General features: G+C 39.7%; 3 protein-coding genes across 4 annotated transcripts; all 3 read right to left on the bottom strand.

The window, feature by feature from the left end:
- Window positions 1–670: 670 nt before the first annotated feature.
- LOC121523463 (gastrula zinc finger protein XlCGF57.1-like) lies at window positions 671–6,657 on the bottom strand. Of its 2 annotated transcripts, XM_041808373.1 has the most exons (3): window positions 6,522–6,657; window positions 5,087–5,312; window positions 671–3,609 (listed from the first exon to the last, which is right to left on the bottom strand). In XM_041808373.1, exons 2-3 carry the CDS (start codon window positions 5,118–5,120, stop codon window positions 2,417–2,419), a joined length of 1,227 nt encoding a protein of 408 aa, XP_041664307.1. In that variant the 5' UTR covers window positions 5,121–5,312; window positions 6,522–6,657; the 3' UTR covers window positions 671–2,416. The 2 variants fall into 2 exon arrangements, with proteins under 2 accessions (XP_041664307.1, XP_041664308.1); XM_041808374.1 differs by lacking the exon at window positions 5,087–5,312 and having other exon boundaries at window positions 6,522–6,648.
- A 1,840-nt stretch (window positions 6,658–8,497) lies between these two features.
- LOC121523459 (gastrula zinc finger protein XlCGF57.1-like) lies at window positions 8,498–11,955 on the bottom strand. Its single transcript, XM_041808367.1, has 2 exons — window positions 11,827–11,955; window positions 8,498–10,336 (listed from the first exon to the last, which is right to left on the bottom strand). The coding sequence occupies exons 1-2, from the start codon at window positions 11,849–11,851 to the stop codon at window positions 8,991–8,993; spliced, it is 1,371 nt and encodes a 456-aa protein (XP_041664301.1). The 5' UTR covers window positions 11,852–11,955; the 3' UTR covers window positions 8,498–8,990.
- A 1,134-nt stretch (window positions 11,956–13,089) lies between these two features.
- LOC121523458 (gastrula zinc finger protein XlCGF57.1-like) lies at window positions 13,090–17,871 on the bottom strand. The gene is made up of 2 exons (XM_041808366.1): window positions 17,751–17,871; window positions 13,090–14,927 (listed from the first exon to the last, which is right to left on the bottom strand). The coding sequence occupies exons 1-2, from the start codon at window positions 17,773–17,775 to the stop codon at window positions 13,582–13,584; spliced, it is 1,371 nt and encodes a 456-aa protein (XP_041664300.1). The 5' UTR covers window positions 17,776–17,871; the 3' UTR covers window positions 13,090–13,581.
- Between the last annotated feature and the right edge of the window lie 4,402 nt (window positions 17,872–22,273).

Raw genomic sequence — 22,273 nt, forward strand, 5'->3', positions numbered from 1 at the left:
GTGGCAACAGTGTAATTAAAAAATGTTCTTAGTTTTTTGATGGCACCTGGAGACCCCCTCTCAGTGTCTCATGACCCCCAGTGGGGTCCTGACTCCAAGGTTGAGAACCCCTGCCTTAAATGTATTTTGTAAACTCTGACCCTGCACTCCCACTTCTAAATTTCCATCCTTGCTGTTCAGCTTCTGTTCCAACCTGCAAATCTAAGCTTTCTCCTTTCATACCCTTAACCTGAAATTGACTCCCCTACTAGCAGACCATGGCATGGTGGCCTCTAAGAAGTACTATCTCCTGTTGAACACCAAGTTTTCCTCACAGATCTACCAGCATCTCTCTGTCCTTTGCACCTTTTAACAGCCTGACTGATGCCTCCCTACAAACCTACCTCCCATCAATTTCTCTTTCTCATGAAAAAATTGAAGTCCTCCAGATTTCATCCTCCTGTTGCATTAGATTTCAATTGCTGCCAAACTTTTCAAACCCTGCAATGTTGGAGTCTTACACCCTGTGGAAATATGCCGTAAAGTTACTGTTCCTGAGTCCGAGAAGCATGATGGGTTTGAGGTCCACAATGTAGTTCTCCATCTTTTTGCATGTTTACACCGACTGAAGTCCAACAAATCTTGTGTACAGACTTTAATTCATAATTAAATACCAAATACTGTCCAGGGTTTTTGTAAAGGTAATGTAACATATGTTTAAATACATATATACAGATGGTATAAATACATTTTAAAAACAAATATAAGGTTGACAAAATAATAATTCATAAATTAATCAATCGATCCGTGCATAATAGATACAAAACCAAATTCCAAAAATTTTATACATGGTATCCTAACTTTGGAACTTTGAAATTGGGGTTGTATTATCCCAAGACAGGCACTTAAAATCCAGAATAAACACAATATACCTATGCCCTGCAGAAAGTATCAGCGCTCATTAAAGGAATTGCTAGCCCCTTAATATTTGCCTCAACAAGTCCACCGTGCAGACTGACAGGTAGCAACAAGCCAGCATTTGGCCAGGATTGTCAAGTTGTAACCCTCCTTTGCCATCGTTTTGTTCTGTTAGTCCCACAGCACCTCCAGAGTGCTGAACAGTGATCTCCAAAGCCACCCCACTTCTGCCAACATGGAGACATCATTATGGACCACATGGCCCACACAGCCTAAACAGCAATGTCCCCTTCAACAGACCCACGCTCCATACATTCAAGCTCCAGGCAGTGACAATGTTGATACTACCTAGCATAGCAATACTCATAATTACAATTACAGAGAGACATTCCTGGTACAAACACTGCACATGAAAATGCCAAAAGTACACAAGAGAAATGAGAGAGAGCTTAGAAATAGGGTGAGGGAGGCAGAGCTCAAGGTGAGGTGCCCTGAATGGGGCTAGCACATCCCAGCCAGTTGTGGCTTGAGACTCTACCTCCCTTGATTCCCTACTTTTCATGAAGGAAGAGAGAAAAATGCAGATTATGAGAAACCAAGAAACAACTTTTTTTTTTTTTGCCCCGGCTGGTGTTACTCCTCCTCATCCAAATCCACTGACTAATCTGAACTGTCATCTGACATCTCCTCAACTGTCTTTTAGGAATTCTGTCAATGCACTCCCAGCTCTCTAAGTAATGAAACAGCTGACTTCGCCACAAACCTCCAACACCCTAGTTCTACTGAACGAGTCCCTACTTTCCATCCTTGCTGATCATCTTTTGCTCCTACATCTGCACATCTAAGCTTTCCCTCTCATCAGCTTCCTCCACAGAATCTTCTCATAGAACTGTCAGCTCTATAAAATAAACTATACGCTTACTGAGAGACCATAGAACCATGTCAGGGTTTAAACTAGTGCAATCTATCTCCTGTGGTACAACAACCTAAATTTACCTCCCAAATTTACCTGCATCTCCCAGTCCTTAGCACCCTTTAACTGGCCTGAATGGTGCCTACCTGAAAACACAACCTCTTTTAAATTCCCCCCCCCACAGACAAAACTGAACTACCCTCTCTACCTGATTACATCCTACATTCACATGTCGCCTTCTGTTTTCAATTCCTGCAGCTACACTTTTTAAAAGAACAGGCCTCTACCATATTCTGTTATATTATTTACAAAGATCCAACATTAATCCATCATGGGTTCAGCACTGAGCAACGTTTAGCAATTTACAGTAATAAGGTATAAATGGGATTTAACAATATCAAATACAAGAATAACAACATAATTTCAATCAATAGGTGGTTTCCTCTTAGCTGAACAGATATGAAGCACAATTTTTTTTTAATGTGTAAGATGTATGAATGTTTTATCACAAACACCAACTAAAAGGTTTCTCCTCTGTGTGGTTAGAACAAATGTTGTACTTAGCCTGCACACTCAAAAGGCAAAATTTCTCAAGTATCTCAAAGTTTATGTGTTGCTGGTTTTACCAACACACTTGTGATTTTTGAGACACACCACCTTAGTGAATCTCTTTTCACAAGCACTGCAGCTGAATGGTTTCTCTCCTGTGTGGACAGTGGAATGTCTTTTTAGATCTCCTTTCTGGATGAATCTTTTACCACAAACGGAACAACTTATGGGTTTCTCTCCTGTGTGGACAATAAAGTGTCTTTTCAGATCTCCTCTATGGGTAAACCTTTTACCACAAATTGAACAACTTAAGGGTTTCTCTCCTGTGTGGATAACGGAGTGGTTTTTAAGATGTGCTCTTTGTGTGAATCTTTTACCACAAACAGAACAACTGAATCGTTTCTCTCCTGTGTGGATAAGAGAGTGTTGCTTTAGATTTTCAAGCAGAGTAAAACTTTTGCCACACACAGAACAACTAAATGGTTTCTCTCCTGTGTGGACAACAGAGTGGTTTTTAAGATGTCCTCTCTGTGTGAACCTTTTGCCGCAAACTGAACAACTGAATGGTTTCTCTCCTGTGTGGATAAGAGTATGTTGCCTCAGGTTTCCACGCAGAGAATATCTTTTGCCACAAACAGAGCAACTAAATGGTTTTTCAACTGTATCGTTTCTTTTGTGTTTCTTTTTCTGTTTCTTTTGTCCAACGCTCAGAGCACATTCAGTGGATTTAACTGATGTGTCTCCAGTGTTACATTTCATATCACTTGCAGCTATATCTTTGTTTTTCAGAGAGTTTAAACTTTCCTGAGGTGCACCCCTCTCCTCCCAATCAGCACTGTCATCAGTCTCAGATCCAGAAAGATCTGAAGTCTTATCAGGACTAACTGGCTGTAAATGCCTGTCTGGACTCATGTCTCCATCTGCTCCTGGTCCTCCACAGTCCTCTCCATCAGCTTCACTTTTCAAACTCTCTATGCCTCTGTTCTCTTCACTTTGGTTTTCATCAGGCTGTGGGGACTGAGGTTCCTCTTCATCCTTATCTTCACTCTTCACAGTGACAGCAGTGAACGGGAACACATTGATGTTATCCTCCTCTTCTCCTTGAAGCGTCTCTCTCTCCTGACTGATCCACAGTTCCTCCTGTTCCTCTTTAACGCGTGTCGGTTCTGGATCCTCCTGGCTCAGACTCCAGCTTCTCTCCTGCTGATCAGGAAGAATGTCTTCTTCTTTCACCACCAGCTGACAGATGTCTATGGAGAAACAGAAGCATATGACTTTCTGTAAAATGTAACTTTCTGCTCATGTTTGATCATGGATGGCTGAAAACCGATCACTATCCCACACTAAATATAAACAACAAAAGTGCAATTACAATTAAATAAATAACCACAACAGGTGTTGTCACAGTGTATTTCTGTGACAGTGTGAAACATTGATACACCATCATTACTCCCAATGAGGATATTTGCTGTCTCTGTCTGTTAATTCACTTTTCTTTACCACATTTTGAAAGTGTGAGAAGGCACAGTATAGCAGGAGCTCCACATACACACAGTCATACATGCACATGGACACAGTCTCATCTCTCTAATGCTTCTGCAGACCATCAGTGGACTAACAAAAGCTCTCAATAAATGTTGGCACATTATATGAATCTAGACAGGGGAGTTGATCCTATTTAGATCAATTTCAATGCATGCTTCTAACTTAGTGCCATGTTTACATTTATGGTAATCTATTTTTAAGAGCACAGCTTCTCTTATTACACTGATTTAAATCAACAGGAGAAATAAAAGTTCCAGATATGCAGAAGGAGAAACAAAGCGAGTCAGTGAAAAGTAGATATGATGTGCTCTGAAATTAGACAAAAATATAGTGAAAAAAGAAATTTTATTTATGAATGGATGAGCTCCAGTTGTGTATTCAGATAACCCTCTTAAGATTACCACAATATTAGCTGATCCTGTTAACTCCACAAAAAATTGTGGGCATCAATACTACACCAGTAAACCTTAAAAAGATTAATCCGTATAATGGTTGCATCTAGGGATGCACAATATTGGATTTTTTCTGATATGCCGATATTTTGATATTATGATCATTTTCATTTTAGCCGATACTGATATTGATACCAATTCTCGAATATGTTTTGTAATTAAAAATTTAACACTTTGAACAAAATTTAAGATTTGAGGCTTAAAAAAAACATTTTTTTCTTTAAACTCACATAAAAGTTTAAAGAATGAGGATGAATGGAGAAAAAGATCTTAACTTACATAGGTCTGGTTGTGCCATCCCCTTAAAAACAAACTACTAGCTGTGCAGTCACATTATAGGCAGCCAGGTAGTTTCATTTCAGCTGTGTATTTTGATTTCAGTTGTCTAAATAAATAACCATGAATTGTTGATCCTTGCATGTTCCTCTCAGTTATTCATTTTAAGATTATACAAATATTTACAGACCAAACAGAGTCTGAGGTTGGGGGTGGAATACTGTTCAGTATTCATAATTGAGGTAAAAAAGCTTAATTAATCGTGATTTTGATCTTTGCCTTAAATACCAATATTTGCCTTTTTTTGCTAATATCTGCCGATATCGATATCAGGTCAATAATATTGTGCATCCCTAGTTACATCCCTCTCTGTCTGCTTTTCTCCATCAGCATCTTCATGACCAAATACTTAAGTCCCTGTAAAGTGAAATCCAAAATCTGTGTCTGAACACACCAAGTCTGTGTAGGATCTCATTCATCCAGGTCATGGTTATCCAAATCCTCTGTTGTCCATCCACATGCTAATGATGTGGGTGGTCACCTGAGAGTCGCTAGTATAGATGACCTAGTTTCAGCTGAGAGCATGTGCTCCTGGGCTTCTTCTGGTTTGTCAGGTCTGCATGATGTATAGTCCTGTGATCTGATGCGAAAGGACCATCTGGATTGTTGTCGAATGGAATCTATAAATGATAGGAATTGTCTTAGTTGGCCACCTCTGTTCAAGGATGTTCACCCAAATTCATGAACACAGGTGAGAGTTGGAACGAAGATTGACTGGCAAATTGAGAGCTCAGACTTCCGGCTCAGCTACGAACCACCTCAGCACATGCTGGAGGTCCCCAGCTAAAGAAGCCAACTGAACCACACCATCTGCAAAAAGCAGAGACGCAATTCTGAAATCCCCAGAACAAAAAACATTCTTCCCCCCTGGCTGTGCCTCTAGATCCTGTCTGTGAAAATCACAAACAGAATCTGAGAGAGAGAGCAACCCTGGTGGAATCCAATACGCACCAGAAACGTGTCTGACTCTGTGCCTTGGATGCTCTCACTTTGGTTATACAAGGACCTACAGCAAGCCACCAGGGTTCTGACCTGTTTTAAACTCTAGTTAATTCAAGAGTTAAAGCACTAAACTGGACAGGGTTGTCCAGTGAGGTTGGCTTTTACATAAACTGCTCAAATTTTCAAAGACTGTGGGAAAAATCACTGAACAAATCTTGGAAAACTGTGAGCTTCATGATGAATGATTGTTAATAACTAACCATTACTTCCTGTTTTCCTATTTCAATAACAATCTGTCGGCTAAATATTCACTACATTGTTGGAAATTAAGTGGTTGACACTCTAAATTTCCAAGGACAGGTACAGAGTTAATTCAGTCGACACTACTATAATGAAAAATGTTCGTTGATTAGCTCTTTAGCTAAAATTAGATCTTTGATGACAAAAACTGTGACATGTTTTGCTTCGTAAGAAAGACTAAAAAGTTAGTGCTGGACCGCTGGGAAATCCATGATCTGTCTCTACTATGCGCATAAGATATATCAGTGTTTTCATCTGATTGTTTTAATTCAGTTCAAGTTCTGATATTGCATTAACATGATTGTTAGAAGCTCTGGTTCACAGCGAAATCCTCGCACTAGGCTAACGTGACTGAAACAAGCACCTCTTATTTCCACTGAAACTTTAGTGCACTTTATCTGCTAATTTTACTGATTATACGACCTTTTATCAGTCAGAAGATAATTTCATAGTCTAGAAAACAAAGTAGCATTGATATCAAGAGCTAGCCGTGGCTAACGCTGTGCTTTGTGTAGATGTGACAGTTAGCTAAAGGTTCAATTGTCTCACACATTTAAACACACTGAAAGAAGGAAAAGCAAACAAACCTGAAAGATCCTGATAACCGGACATTTTACAAACATCCAAGAGTCGAGGGAAGAGAAAAGTCAACTTTGAACTCTTTTCATGGATTAGTCTCCTCTTAAAAGACGCTGGATTATCCAAACAAGCTAACTGTCCTCGGCAGGGTGAAGCCTGTAAGACCCGGAAACAAAAAACACTACTTCCTGTTCACTCATCCAACCTTCAGAATAAAATAGCTTCAAGATCACGAGAAATGTTTTTTTTTTTTTTTTTTTTTTTTTAGCACGTTTCAAGATAATTCGACGTTTTCGAAATAAATATAAAAAATAAAGAAATATTGAATTAACTTGTTTTCAGACTTTTATTTAAATTTGAGAAATAAAGAAGACTTTATGTTAGAAAGCAGTTTTAATGGATTTTACAGGGTATTTGAGAGGGTTTTCGTTCAAATCAGCTGGCTTTAGATTTTAATAGTATTCCATTTCAGAAAAGACAAGAGGAACACAAAGTTAACAGATAAAGTTTACAGTATATATAATACATAACACCACAAAAAATGTATTAAAACAATAAAAATACATATTTAAAAAAATGAAAACATTAAAATATTTTAAAGAATTTAAGAAAAGTAGGTCCAATAATTGAGGGGATTGTGAACTTGTGACTTTGATTAACTCCCTCCTTTTCTACTCCCTTTCCCCCTGGATCCTGGACCTGGTCAAGTGGCGAACTGGTACTGAAAAAGACTGTTAGTCCTGAGCTGTACCTACAGGAACCATGCCTTTGCTGTTGATGCTGTTGCTTCATGCGCCCTATTCAAGGCAGTTGAAGATGAACACAAGATACACTATATTACTAAAAGTATTTGCTCACCGGCCTTGGCTGGCATATGAACTTAAGTGACATCCCATTCTTAATCCATAGGGTTTAATATGACGTCAGTCCACCCTTTGCAGCTACAACAGCTTCAACTCTTCTGGGAAGGCTTTCCACAAGGTTTAGGAGTGTGGTTATGGGAGTTTTTGACTATTTTTCCACAAGCACATTTGTGAGGTCACACACTGATGTTGGACCAGAAGGCCTGGCTCTCAGTCTCTCCTCTAATTCATCCCAAAGGTGTTCTATCGGGTTGAGGTCAGGACTCTGTGCAGGCCAGTCAAGTTCATCCACACCAAACTCTCTCATCCATGTCTTCATAGACCTTGCTTTGTGCACTGGTGCACAGTCATGTTGGAACAGGAAGGGGCCATCCCCAAACTGTCCCCACAAAGTTGGAAGCATGGAGATGTCCAAATTCTCTTGGTATGCTGAGGCATTCAGAGTTCCTTTCACTGGAACTAAGGTGCCAAGCCCAGCTCCTGAAAAACAACCCCACCCCATAATCCCCCCTCCACCAAACTTCACACTTTGCACAATGCAGTCAGACAAGTACCGTTCTCCTGGCAACCACCAAACCTTGACTCATCAATCAGATTGCCAGATGGAGAAGCGCGATTTGTCACTCCAGAGAACATGTCTCCACTGCTAGAGTCCAGTGGTGGTGTCCTTTACACCACTGCATCCGACGCTTTGCATTGCTCTTGGTGATGTATGGCTTGGATGCAGCTGCTTGGCAGTGGCAACCCGATCCATGACGCTCTCTACGCACGGTTCTTGAGCTAATCTGAAGGCCACATGAAGTTTGGAGGTCTGTAGCCATTGACTCTGCAGAAAGTTGGTGACCTCTGCGCACTATGTGCCTCAGCATCCGCTGACCCCGGTCGCTTCCATTTTGTTATAATACCACTGACAACTGACTGTGGAATATTTAGGAGCGAGGAAATTTCACCACTGGACTTGTTGCACAGGTGGCATCCTGTCACAGTACCACGCTGGAATTCACTGAGCTCCTGAGAGTGACCCATTCTCGCACAAATGTTTGTAGAAACAGTCTGCATGCCTAGGTGCTTGATTTTATACACCTGTGGTCATGGAAGTGACTGGAACACCTGATTTCAATTATTTGGATGGGTAAGTGACTACTTTTGGCAATATAGTGTGTGTGCTTGTGCTGTACAGACATAATAAGCACAGCACTGAAATCGTGTACCCAGTTAGGTTCTCACTGCCCCCAGCTTCACAATTGTTGGTTTTTCACTCATGGACAGCTCTCTGGTTTTCACATTGGTTATACCTCTAACTACACCACTCAAAAAAAAAAAAAAAGAAAAAAAAAAGAGAGAGAGAACACATAATCATCACAATATAACTCCAAGTCAATCACACTTCCAGAATTTTAACCTGTCCAGTTAAGAAGCAACACTGATTGTGAATCAATTTCACTTGCTGTTTTACAAATGGGGTAGATTTTTGGTAACTTTTGCATTTTTACAGTTCTTTCACCACTAGAGGTATGCAGATATGTGTTACAATATATTAATTAAGAATGCATGTTGTTTTTGTGTTGGACTTAGCCAGCACACTAAAAAGGCTAAATTTGAGTATCTTAAGGTTTAAACATTGTCACCGGTCTTACCAACACACTTGTGATTTTTGAGATGCATCGCCTTAGTAAATTTTCTTTCACAAACATCGCAACTAAATGCTTTCTCTCTTGTGTGTACAATAGAGTGTCTTTTTACATCTCCACTTTGAATGAATCTTTTACCACAAACTGAGCAGCTGAATGGTTTCTCTCCTGTGTGGACAGTGGAATGTCTTTTTAGATCTCCATTTTGGATGAATCTTTTACCACAAACGGAACAACTTATGGGTTTCTCTCCTGTGTGGACAATGGAGTGTCTTTTTAGATCTCCACTATGGGTAAATCTTTTATCACAAATTGAACAACTTAAGGGTTTCTCTCCTGTGTGGATAACTGAGTGGTTTTTAAGATGTGCTCTTTGAGTGAATTTTTTACCACAAACAGAACAACTGAATCGTTTCTCTCCTGTGTGGATAAGAGAGTGTTGCTTCAGATTTTCAACTAGAGAAAATCTTTTGTCACAAAGAGAACAGCTAAATGGTTTTTCTCCCGTGTGGACAACAGAGTGGTTTTTAAGATAATTTTTTTGTCTGAACCTTTTACCGCAAACTGAGCAACTAAATGGTTTTTCTCCTGTGTGGACACGAATGTGATGCCTCAGGTTTCTGGGCAGAGAGTATCCTTTACCACAATAGGAGCAACTAAATGGTTTTTCTCCTGTGTGGATTCTAATGTGACAGACCATTTTTGCTTTCTTCGTGAATGTTTTCTTACAAAAAGAGCAGCTGAAACACTTCTCTCCTGTATAAGTTCCTTTGTGTTCCTCAACTTGTTTTTTCTGTCCAGTGCTTGGAGCACAATCAGGGGAGCTAGCTGATGTGTCTCCAATGTGACATTTCAAATCGCTTATTGCTACGTCTTTGTTTTGCTTTGAGTTTAAACCTTTTTGTGCTTCATCACTCTCCTCCCAATCAGCACTGTCATCAGTCTCAGATCCAGAAAGATCTGAAGTCTTGTCAGGACTGACTGGCTGTAATTGACTAACTGCTCCTGATCCTCCACAGTCCTCTCCATCAGATTCTGTTTTTAAAGGCTCCGTGTCTCTGTTCTCTTCCCTTTGGATTTCATGAAGTTTCAAGGACTGAGGTTCATTTTTATCCTCTTCTTCACTCTTCACAGGGACCAGAATGAATGTGGACACGTTATCAGACCCCTCTGCTCCATGAAGCTGCTCTCTCTCCTGACAGATCCATTGTTCGTCCTGTTCCTCTTTGATGTGTGCTGGTTCTCGTGGCTTCTCCTGGTTCAGACTCCAGTTCATCTCATGCTTCTTAAGGGGAACCTCTTCTTCTTTCACCACCAGCTGCTGGACATCTAGGGACAAAATAAGAATTTAAAAAAAATGCTAACTTTTGTTCCTTTATGTTTACGTTTTTCTTTGCATCTCAAAATTCATAAAAGGGGCTTGGATTTAGGGCAAAATGCAACACTTCTTGTAGATCCAGTTTTATGTTATGAATCTTCTTGCAAACATTTCCTTCTTCAATATAAGAAGAAAGTGACATCTGTCAAAGCTTCCATTAAGAAAAAAAGAGCTTCTACAATAGTAATATATAGTAGTAACTATTGGCAGAAATGTACAGATACCAATATTTGCCTTTTCTTTACTAATCTCTGCCAATACCGATATCAGGCGGATAATATTGTGCATCTCCAGTTGCATCCCTCTCTGTCCGTTTGTCTCCATCAGCATCTTAATGATAAAATATATAAGTCCCTGTAAATTGAAATCCAAAATCTGTCTGAACACACCATGTCTGTGTAGGATCTAATTCGTCCAGGTCATGGTTATCCAAAACCTCTGTTGTCCATCCACATGCTAATGATGTGGGTGGTCACCTGAGAGTCGCTAGTATCGTTGACCTAGTTTCACCCGAGAGCATGTGCTCCTGGGCTTCTTCTGTTTTGTCAGGTCTGCATGGTGTATAGTCCTGTGATCTGATATAAAAAGACCATTAGGATTGCTGTCGAATGGAATCTAAGAATGATAGGAATTGTCTTAGTTGGCTGCCTCTGTTCAAGGATGTTTTCCTTGGGCATTACCCAAAATTCAAGAACATAGGTGAGGGATGGAACAAAGATTGACTGGCAAATTGAGAGCTCAGACTTCCGGCTCAGTTACAAACCACCTCAGCGCATGTTGGAGGTCCCCAGCTGAAGAAGCCAACTGAACCACATCATCTGCAAAAAGCAGAGACAAAAATCTGAAGTCTCGCATCCAAAAACCCTCCTTATCCCCTGGCTGTGATCCATGATCCCCCTGATCCATGAAAATCACAAACAGAATCTGAAAGAATAAGCAACCCTGGTGGAATCCAACATGCACCAGAAACTTGTCTGACTTAGTGCCTTGGATGCTCTCACTTTGGCTATGCAGGGACCTGCAGCAAGCCACCAGGATTAGAGCTGGACCGCTGGAAAATCCATGATCTGTCTCTACTATGCGCATAAGATATATGTGTGTTTTCATCTGAGTGTTTTAATTCAGTTCAAGTTCTGATACTGCATCAATATGATTGTGTTAGAGGCTCTGGTTCACAGCGAAATCCTCGCACTAGGCTAACGTGACTGAAACAAGCACCCCGTATTTTCATTGAAACTTTAGTGCACTTTATCTGCTAATTTTACTGATTATACGACGTTTTATCAGTCAGAAAATAATTTCTTATTCTAGTAAACAAAGTAGCATTGATATCAGGAGCTAGCCGTGGCTAACGCTGTGCTTTGTGTGGATGTGATAGTTAGCTAAAGGTTCAATTGTCTCACACACTTAAACACGCTGAAAGAAGGAAAAGCAAACAAACCTGAAAGATCCTGATAACCTGACATTTTACAAACAACCACGAGTCAAGAAGGAAGAGGAAAGTCAACTTTGAACTCTTTTCATGGATTACTCTCCTCCTAGAGGACGCTGGATTATCCAAACAAGCTAACTGTCCTAGGCAGAGTGAAACTTGAACGACCCGGAAACAAAAAACACCACTTCCTGTTCATCACCCGGCCTTCAGAATAAAAGAGCTTCAGTGGCCGTACCGGGAGTATAAAACTATTTCCAAAGATCACGAGAAATGTTTTTAGCACGTTTTAAGACAACTCAAAGTTTTAGTTTTTTGTTGTTTTATTACTTTTAAGATCATTTATTATCTTAATTTCACAGAAGTTGGATCCACCTGTGATCTGATTTTTCCACTTTTTTTTTTAGTATGGTTCTGAATCTAGTCCAATCCAGAAATTAATCAAGATTTTCGACTGGAGTATTTCATTCATCAAGATCTGGGAGGTGTTATTCAAGTGTTCCCTTAGTTTTTTTGAGCAGTGTATAATGTAGTCCGCATAGGCAAAACCCAAATCTGAAACTAGGCATAGACATTCAGCATTTATTGTTAGAATAATCAATGTAATAGGACACACCTGGACAACAAAACACACCTGTCAGTCACATGTTCAAATACTTTTGCTCACATGAAATAATGATTGGGTTAAAAAAAAAAAGGGGGCTATCTTTTAAAGAGGTAGTGAGCACTTTAACATTTTTTGCAACTGTACACTGAGGTATCTGACTGAACTCTGATAAAACACATCAGTGTTGGTGTTATAGCTGAAATTTGCACCAAACTGATAAAAATCTGGATTTTACAGCTTTTAATTCACTCAGACATTGTCTTGAAAAATCTTTTCTGAAAAGGTGGGGCTTATGTGACGTAGAATCCTACCATCAGTAGGTTTCTAAATCACAAACTCTATATAAAAGGTAGAACGTTACCACCTCTAACTTACTTTTCCATTCAGAGACCACTCCCATCCTCTCCTGCACCTGCGCTGCTTCAGCTCTGAGAGCCACGGCTGTAGGAACTCCACTGCTGGAGCCAATGGACCGAACAGGTAGTGCTCAGAACCACCACGGTCTGCCACCACACTACAGCCTGCTTTAGGGGACTCCGGAAGGGAAAAATCCTCCACTTTAAAAGATCGCTATGAGGGAGCAGTGCTGTGGGACTCTGTCCGTGTCTCTCTCTGACAAGGGGATGTCACTGTCACTCCCACCTCATCTGGAAAACCCCGTCCTTTTCCCCTCCCTCCTCTCAGAACCAAACTGCTCACTTTCTGGGCATTTTTTTGAATTACGGAGGTGGGTGGAGTTAGCTCTGAGGGTTCACTTACACTTTAAGTTGTGTATCAGATCCAGATGAAAATAAAAGCTGAAATGTTGAGCTTGTTTCTCAGACTTGTCTCTTGATGTCAAACCCAAATGTTTCAGTCTACAGCGAAAAATAAAGAAATTGGCCTCACTGTTTGAATACGAGAGATACAACAATAACAAATATAAGAAGAAAAACAGTAAAGTGTGAGGATGAAAGACAGTCTTCTACAAATCCACTTCTTCTCAATCTTTGACAAAAAAATCAGCAATGAAATGGTTTCTCTCCTTAGTGGACTGAGATATGTGTAGAATGTATTAACTAAGAATGCATGTTATTTTTGTGAAACATAACATTTCAAACAACAAATGTTGGACTTAGCCTGCACACTCAAAAGGCTAAATTCGAGTATCTTAAGGTTTAAACATTGTCGCTGGTCTTACCCACACACTTGTGATTTTTGAGATACATCGCCTTAGTAAATTTTCTTTCACAAACACTGCAACTAAACGGTTTCTCTCCTGTGTGTACAATAGAGTGTCTTTTTACATCTCCTCTTTGGATGAATAATTTACCACAAACTGAGCAGCTGAATGGTTTCTCTCCTGTGTGGACAGTGGAATGTCTTTTTAGATCTCCATTTTGGATGAATCTTTTACCACAAACTGAACAACTTATGGGTTTCTCTCCTGTGTGGACAATAAAGTGTCTTTTTAGATCTCCTCTATGGGTAAATCTTTTATCACAAATTGAACAACTTAAGGGTTTCTCTCCTGTGTGGATAACTGAGTGGTTTTTAAGATGTGCTCTTTGAGTGAATTTTTTACCACAAACAGAACAACTGAATCGTTTCTCTCCTGTGTGGATTATTAAGTGTTGCTTCAGATTTTCAACTAGAGAAAATCTTTTGTCACAAAGAGAACAACTAAATGGTTTTTCTCCTGTGTGGACAACAGAGTGGTTTTTGAGATGTCCTCTTTGTTTGAACCTTTTACCGCAAACTGAGCAACTGAATGGTTTTTCTCCTGTGTGGATAAGAATGTGTTGCCTCAGGTTTCCACGCAGAGAATATCTTTTACCACAAAAGGAGCAACTGAATGGTTTTTCTCCTGTGTGGACCCTAATGTGCCTGACCATTTCTGCTTTCTTCATAAACCTTTTCTTACAAAAAGAGCAGCTGAAACATTTCTCTCCTGTATAAGTTCCTTTGTCGTCCTCAAGTTGTTTTATCTGTCCAATGCTTGGAGCACAATCAGGGGAGCTAGCTGATGTGTCTCCAGTGTTACATTTCATATCGCTTACTGCTATGTCTTTGTTTTGCTTTGAGTTTAAACCTTTTTGAGCTTCATCACTCTCCTCCCAATCAGCACTGTCATCAGTCTCAGATCCAGAAAGATCTGAAGTCTTGTCAGGACTGACTGGCTGTAATTGACTAACTGCTCCTGATCCTCCACAGTCCTCTCCATCAGATTCTGTTTTTAAAGGCGTTGTGTCTCTGTGCTCTTCATTTTGGATTTCATGAAGTTTTAAGGACTGAGGTTCATCTTCATTCCCCTCTTCACTCTTCACAGGGACCGGAATGAATGTGGACATGTTATCAGACCCCTCTGCTCCATGAAGCTGCTCTCTCTCCTGACAGATCCATTGTTCGTCCTGTTCCTCTTTGATGTGTGCTGATTCTTGTGGCTTCTCCTGGTTCAGACTCCAGCTGATCTCATGCTGCTCAGTGGGAACCTCTTCTTCTTTCACCACCAGCTGCTGGATGTCTAGGGACAAAATAAGACGCATACAGAATTTTAAAAAAATGCTAACTTTTGTTCCTTTATGTTTACGTTTTTCTTTGCATCTCAAAATTCATAAAAGGGGCTTGGATTTGGGGCAAAATGCAACACTTCTTGTAGATCCAGTTTTGAGTTGTGACTCTTCTTGCAGACATTTCCCTGAATTTTCAATGATGATGTAGCCACACAGACATATGACACTGTCTGTGGAAACATTCAGATAATATGCATTACAACCTCAGAGAAAATACATCTATAGACATGCAGCTCTTAATCTTATTAATATAATCAGGTTATAATCAATAAGAAAATCTTCATCACAAACAGCTCCTTCTTCATTACAAGAAGAAAGTGACATCTGTTCAGGTGTCAACACCTTCCATTAAAAAAAGAGCTTCTACAGTAGTCACAGGGTTTCCTTAAATATTCTGTCACCATCACATATTTCATAATGATGGGCTGTACACTGTAGCACATTGCTCTAAATAGGTCTCTGACAGAGCGCCAATGAGGCCACTGACCTCAGACACATTCCCACCACATGACCAACGCTCCAACAGCTTTACAGTTCTTGACAGTTTTTTGAATTGATCATCAACAAAAGCGACAGATTTAAAGATGTTCTATTTTGAATCGATGGATGTCTTAAAAAACTACAATCACAGACGGCACTGGAGTAAAAGAGATCATTGTCCCACACTAAATGTAGACGACATATGGAAAAGTACGAAGTACTAGTAAGTAAGAATAAATAAACTAACTAAAATAAAAGTCAAATGTTAATAAGGGTTTAGATTCCAAACCATCAGGGAAGACTGGGTTGGTTGTGTCATATGTGGCTTGTCATAATAGGTGTTTTCACCGTGGAATTCTGCGAGTGGCTGTAACAGAGCTCCATTATCTTGACAGTGGTCTGGCTGGACTTGACCAATGCCTGTGGCTGGTTTCCTCACAACCTGATTCACAAAGCACTAGACCACCATAAAGGATGCACATTATTCGATTTTTGCAATATCTGATATGTACAAATTAATTTTAGCCAATAAAGATATCGATACTGATTTTTAAATGTACTTCAGACCTAAAACGTCAGTGAAGTGTAAGGATTGAGGATGAATAGGAAAGACTTCAGCTGACGTAGATTTGTTGGCCCTGTCTAAAACTCCACTAAGTTGCATGTGCATAAGGCCAGTATTTACAGCTGATAGAGGCAGCTTTTTATAGCCAACATATTGGTTGTAAATATCAGAGAAAATTCTTCATACGATAATAGAAGTAGAAAACTTAATTATAGCCTGCAATTGCAGTGTGCCTCTCATTGACTTTCACTGAAGGTGACATTTATCTTGTTCTGAGAAAGAGACTCAATAAAGTTTGTGTTTTAACAGTGAAAATCTGTACAGTCTACTTCATAGTATATTCTTCTAGGAAAATCCACAGGAAGGAAAGGATAAGGGAATCATAAAGAATTTAATCGATACGCAGAATTGATAATGGCATTGACATCAATAAAACCTTATCAATTCCCATCCCTCATCCCTGGCTGTGGAGCCAGCATCCCAGGGAGCAAACGGTCAGGTCAGGTCAGGTATGGGAGCATATGCCGGTTCGCCGCATCAACCGCTCTGACCTCCTGAAGGCCATCCCCTGGCCTGCACCAGGCCCATGCCCCATCGCTCCAGGTATACACCGTTCACCCCCATGTGTCTTGACCAGCCCACAGGGTCGTGGACACCCAGTATGCGGTGAGTTGCATCAGGCCCAGGAAAGCACGCCAGGTTGCTGTAAAAGCACAGCCGCCATTCCCATATCAAGCAGCTGACCCGCCCTCTGCCTGCTCTTCTGAGTATATCAGCATTAGAGACACATTCTAACAATGATACCCAAAAATGCGCAGAAGAGAAGTTGCCACAAAGAAATCCAGCCGGTGCCTCTGGCCATCAGTCAATGTCCAGGTCTCACAAGAGTACAGTAAGACCGGGAGGATCAAAGACCAAAAGATGCCACACTGTGTTGCCCATGCACGAGTCCAAGTCTGCGGATGATCTCAGCCTCCAGTCAGCGGATCAATGGATTACGCTGCCACGGTAGGTGAACTGCTCTTCAACTTCCATGCTCTCACCATTTACAGATAAAGAATTGATGGCAGCAACCAAGGCATCCCAAGGCCCAGGAGATGTGCATTCCCAATGCTTCAGCCTCCTCACTCAGCCACCAAAGAGCCCCCACAAGGACATCTACAGTCCCTCTGAGGATCACAGCATCATCAGCACATCGCCAAATGACACCACAGTTTGAATTCCAGCATACACACGTATAGGAAATGAGAGAGGATCCACTGTTCAAGCTGTGTGGGAAGAAGGGCACTTTGGAGCTCATCTTATACAGCACTTGCCCCAAAAGAAGATACTGGTGGTGTTATGACAAAGTCCTCATGACACTGGCAAAAAGTCTTGAGCAGGAGAGATTCAAGAAACACCAACCTCAAGGGAAAACAATACCAATAGAGTTTCTGAGGACAGAGGAAAAACCAACAACTGCAACACCAACAACAAAAAGGCCCAAGAAGCAGGAGGCTAACCGGAGCTACGTTAACGGTATGAGCGCCTCAAATGTTTATTAAAAAGCACCATCAGCGCTAGTTTTTAATTCATAACAGCATGTTTTAAGACATAATAAAAATCACACAGCAGTCTGAGAAATATTTCCTGAGATCCAGGAAAAAAAGTATATTGCTATCAGGAGCTAGTCCAGCTAACGCATTTTTTTTTTAGGAAACGGGTTTATCGAAAAAGAAAGAAAACAAACCTGAAATATCATGAAACCCGGACATTTTACAAACACCCAAGAGTCAGAGACGTAAGAGAAAAGTCAAATCTGAACACGTTTTCTGGGATTACAACGCTCAAATAGGACGCTCTGTCACCCAAACGCGCTAACTATTCTAAGCAGGGGGAGACCCGGAAACAACCGCGACGCTTCCTGTAGACTCATCAGGACTTCACAATAAAACTGAGCAGTCCCGGGTAGTGCGGCCCCGGGTAGACTTTATACAATCAATCAGAGCCAATTATTACTCCGTCTTTTACGACCAACTTACTTTCACTAACTACCTTGCATGTATTTAATTGAAAATAAAAATAATTTAGTCATTTTTCCTCATCTAACTCCAGCGGGTGCCTTGGAAGAACCCTGGAATTCAAAGGGGTGCATTTCTTAAAAGTTGTGAAAATTTGATGTTTATTAGTTGAGGAAGATGGGTTACCAAAAAAAGGGGGAAAAAATGAAAGTGATTTAATCTATAATAATTAGGCCTGTTAATATAAACGCGCTAACGCTCGTGATTAATCTGGAAAGCTTAACGTGTTAAAAAAAATAAATAAATAACGTCTGTTAGAGCTATTTGTGCGATATTTGTTTAATTTGACCTGATTAGAATTTGGAGACATTAAACAGTCCTATAGGTTTATTCCAAATGTTTATTTGTAGCTGATAATTACTGCAGCTCTCCTATTGGATGAGACATCTAACGTGATGCGCATGCGTTACTTTTCTTGCTCAGTGCAGTTATGGAACCTGGAGAGCACCGTAGTTTAGACTGTGTTTACACAGTGTTTAACTTTAACTTGTTTTGTTTTATTATGCTACAAGAACCTCCAAGTAAACTCTTCAAAAGGAAGATCACGGACTGTGGCGTTTTATTCTGGAAACATGCGTCAACTACATGTTCGGGTTTGTCATCACAGAGGGCTTTTCAGAAATTAGACGGAGCCGCACTGTCAACGCAGTTTAATGACATGACTAAGACCACAACTTCCTCCCGTAGTCCTCCTGGGCGGATGTTTACATGCCTGGGGTGAAAAGGTCAAAGGAATCTTTGCTAATGTTAGCGAAGACGCTAACAACAACACGGGATCAAGCCATGACAGCTAATGCTGCTAATGTTAAAAAAGAAGCTAACAACAACAACATGGGTAAGCAATGATTGCTAATGTTGCTAATGCTAATGTTAGCAGAGATGCTAACAACAACACGGGACTAGCTACTCCGCCGCAGTCGGAGAAGAGAAGTTGCCACAAAGAAATCTCTATTGCACACGTTTCCTCTTGCTCACAAAAAAGATTTGAGGTCAGTAGGATTAATGGTTTTGGCACAGTGAACTTCAAAGTGTGACTGACCCCCTTACAGCTCCCAATCAGCGGCAATACAATTGCTGAACGAAGATTCCTGAGTGAGAGCTTTCGGTACCACTGTTTTTAACTCACTCTTGTAGCATGAGTTTTCGCTTCCCACACATAAAAAAAATATATCACTGCTTTCAGCAGCTTCTGCTGATTCTCACGATACCTTTGGTTTTCTGCTAGCTTTCACAACTACAGCTAAAATTGACTTTGTTGGAGTGCATGTTCTGACCAATCAACTAGGTTTTCTGAAGTGTCTCAAACAGAATCTTTAACAGTTGTGACTAATTACTTTGATCTCAGCTATGGTAATCCCAACTGATTACTATGTTGTAATGCAGGCTTTGATCACCATAGCAACCTGGCAGTCTCTCAGACATCAACACTCCTCTTAACTATCACATACATGTAGCTCCACAAAGCTCCCATTGTTGCTCCTTTTCACCATTTTGATGCCATTTCTCACCCATTGAAGCTACCTGTTGCAATTAAATACCACTTGCTTCCTCTTTATTTTTTTGCCCATTTTTGCCACTATATCCCATTCTTGCCCTTTTTCACCACTTTTCACCCATTTCAGCTACCTTTTGCTACTAAATACCACTTGTTTTCAATTTTTTTTGCCCATTTGAGTCACTTTTCACTCTTTTTTTATAACTCTTTTTTGTCACTTCTCACCCATTTTTTTTTTGCTACTTTCTGACCCCTTTTCCACTTTTCCTCCCCATTCTCACCCTTTTTCACCCATTTTTGTTGCTTCTTGACCATTTTTGCCACCTTTAAATTATTGTTATTGTACTTCAAGTTGTTTTTGCTTCACTGCTTAGACTGTGGCTCTTGCAAAGGTATTTTTCAACAATTTGGCTTAGGGTTAAGTAACACTGCTGTGAACAATATCTCCACCATCTTGAGAACCATCTCACACGCCATCAGCTTTTAGACTCAATTGGCTGCTTTGTCAGTGAAGCAGCATTCAGTTTTTTCTAAATAATTTCTGGCCTATATTTTTTCACATTTATAAAAATAGGATACTGCACTCTTCAGCTTTGATGCTATTTTCAGCTATTTTTTATGCTATTTGGCTAATTTATGCTATTCCCAGGGATTTTTATGCTATTTCCAGCTATTTTTATGCTGTTTAGCTATTTGATGCTGTTTTAGAGATTTTTGATGCTATTTGTAGCTAGTTTTATACTATTTAGCTATTTTAAGCTTTATTCAGGGATTTTTGTGCTATTTTTAGAGAATTTTCATACTATTTTAAGCTAATTCATGCTTTTTTTTGCTATTTTCAGTGATTTTTTTATGCTATTTCCAGGTATTTTTATGCTTTTTAGCTATTTCTGCTATTTTTTTTAGATTTTTCATATTTTCAGCTATTTTTTAGGCTATTTCCAGCTATTTTTATGCTGTTTAGCTGTTTATGCTATTTTTTGAGATTTTTCATGATATTTTCAGCTATTTTTATGCTATTTAGCTATTCTATGCTATATTCAGAGATTTTTTTGCTTTTTGCAGTTATTTTCATGCTTTTTAACTATTTTATGCTATTATCAGATATTTGTATGCTGTTTTCAGCTATTTTTATATTTAGCTATTATATGCTATTTTCAGCAATTTATTTTCTTTTTCAGCGATTTTCAGCAGTTCTTCCACAATTCAGCTCTCAGTTTCCCCATGCGATTTCAGCTGAAATTGAAATATTGATCTAGTTTAAGTTTTTTTCATAGTCTAATCTCAAAATTCTCCAAGAAAGCCTAGTTTACATATGACAATAGGAAGTACTACTTGCATTTTCTTTTTATTTGTTGTCACGTTTTTGTCTTTATCGGCACAAAACATTTATAACACTGTTGTTAATGTGATGGATTAAAAATTTAAGATGTAATAGTCTTAAAATGCATGAAGGGGGTCTAAAAAATTTTGAAGTTTAATGCCAGTTTTTCCTTTATATACTCTGAATTAAACACGACTGTGGTCTTGTTATGGGATGTCTTCTGTTGTTTTTAGCTAAATTGATAAAAATAATTTTAAATTATTTAATTATTATTATAAAATTAAATTGAAATCTTTAATACTTAACTAAAACGGTGTTTAAAATATAGACTGCCCGGCAGTGAAGTGGGTTAAAAGTATATTACACATGAATCCAAAAATTGAAAGCGTTTTCTTTTGTCTCACAATGTTTGATTGCATTTTCTGTAAGGTTGTGTAGGAGACCTATGATGATTTATCACTTTGGTAATTATTAGTTTTCCCTTAACTTTTACAGGAGCACTTCTATGATGGGGGAGAAGGCACTGGATATTCAGCATGGTGTCTCAAGACAATGTCCAAAAATGCAGCTAAACGGCCAGCCAAGGAGAGCACAGCACCTCAAACACATGGGCCAAAACGTAGAAGATCACCAGTTACACCTCCTCAGCAACTTGAAGGAGATGCCTGCAGGGAGGCTATGTCTTTTTTTGTTCACTCTCCTGATGAAGTTGGTGTGTTTGAGAAGATGACTCTGCAACATCAAGAGGATCTTGTACATGACCCACAGAGAACCACAGATGTCCTCAAAACAGTCCCACGCATTTTAGATGTCAAAGGACTGGTAAGTTGTTCATTTCTTTTATAAATGCAAGTCTTCACAAAGAAGTTCTGATGTTTCTGTCTGTATATTTTTCTTCTTTTGTTAGATCTTTTGTAGTAAGAGTTAGAGTAAGAGTAAAAGTTGCAACCCAAGTTATACCATTTCCACCTTTAAAATACATTTTCAGAGCACATACATAGGGGTCAGAAAATTACTCATTGCATCTTAAATACTGCGCCGGCCACTGACTTCATACATTTGCTTGTATTTATGATCACCAGCTGAATCAAGACTTGCTGCTGCTGTTTGGTACTGCAATTGCCTCCAAGATGCTTGAGAAGTGGAGCACTACATTCAAGACCAAGGTTATCAAAGAGGCCAAACACCTGACTCAGTCGACTGAACTTTGCCAACTTCTAAGAGCTGCCTAGAAACTCATAGAGGACGATGACAACAGTAAGCTACATGGCATGCTTGGTTTGTATTACAAATAGCTGGAGTTGTTGATTTTGTACATTCCTATTGGATACTAATGATTTATTCTGCCTTGTGTTTTCTCCCAGTAGACTGGG

Source organism: Cheilinus undulatus, linkage group 16, assembly GCF_018320785.1.
Source record: "Cheilinus undulatus linkage group 16, ASM1832078v1, whole genome shotgun sequence".
Lineage (NCBI taxonomy): Eukaryota > Metazoa > Chordata > Actinopteri > Labriformes > Labridae > Cheilinus > Cheilinus undulatus.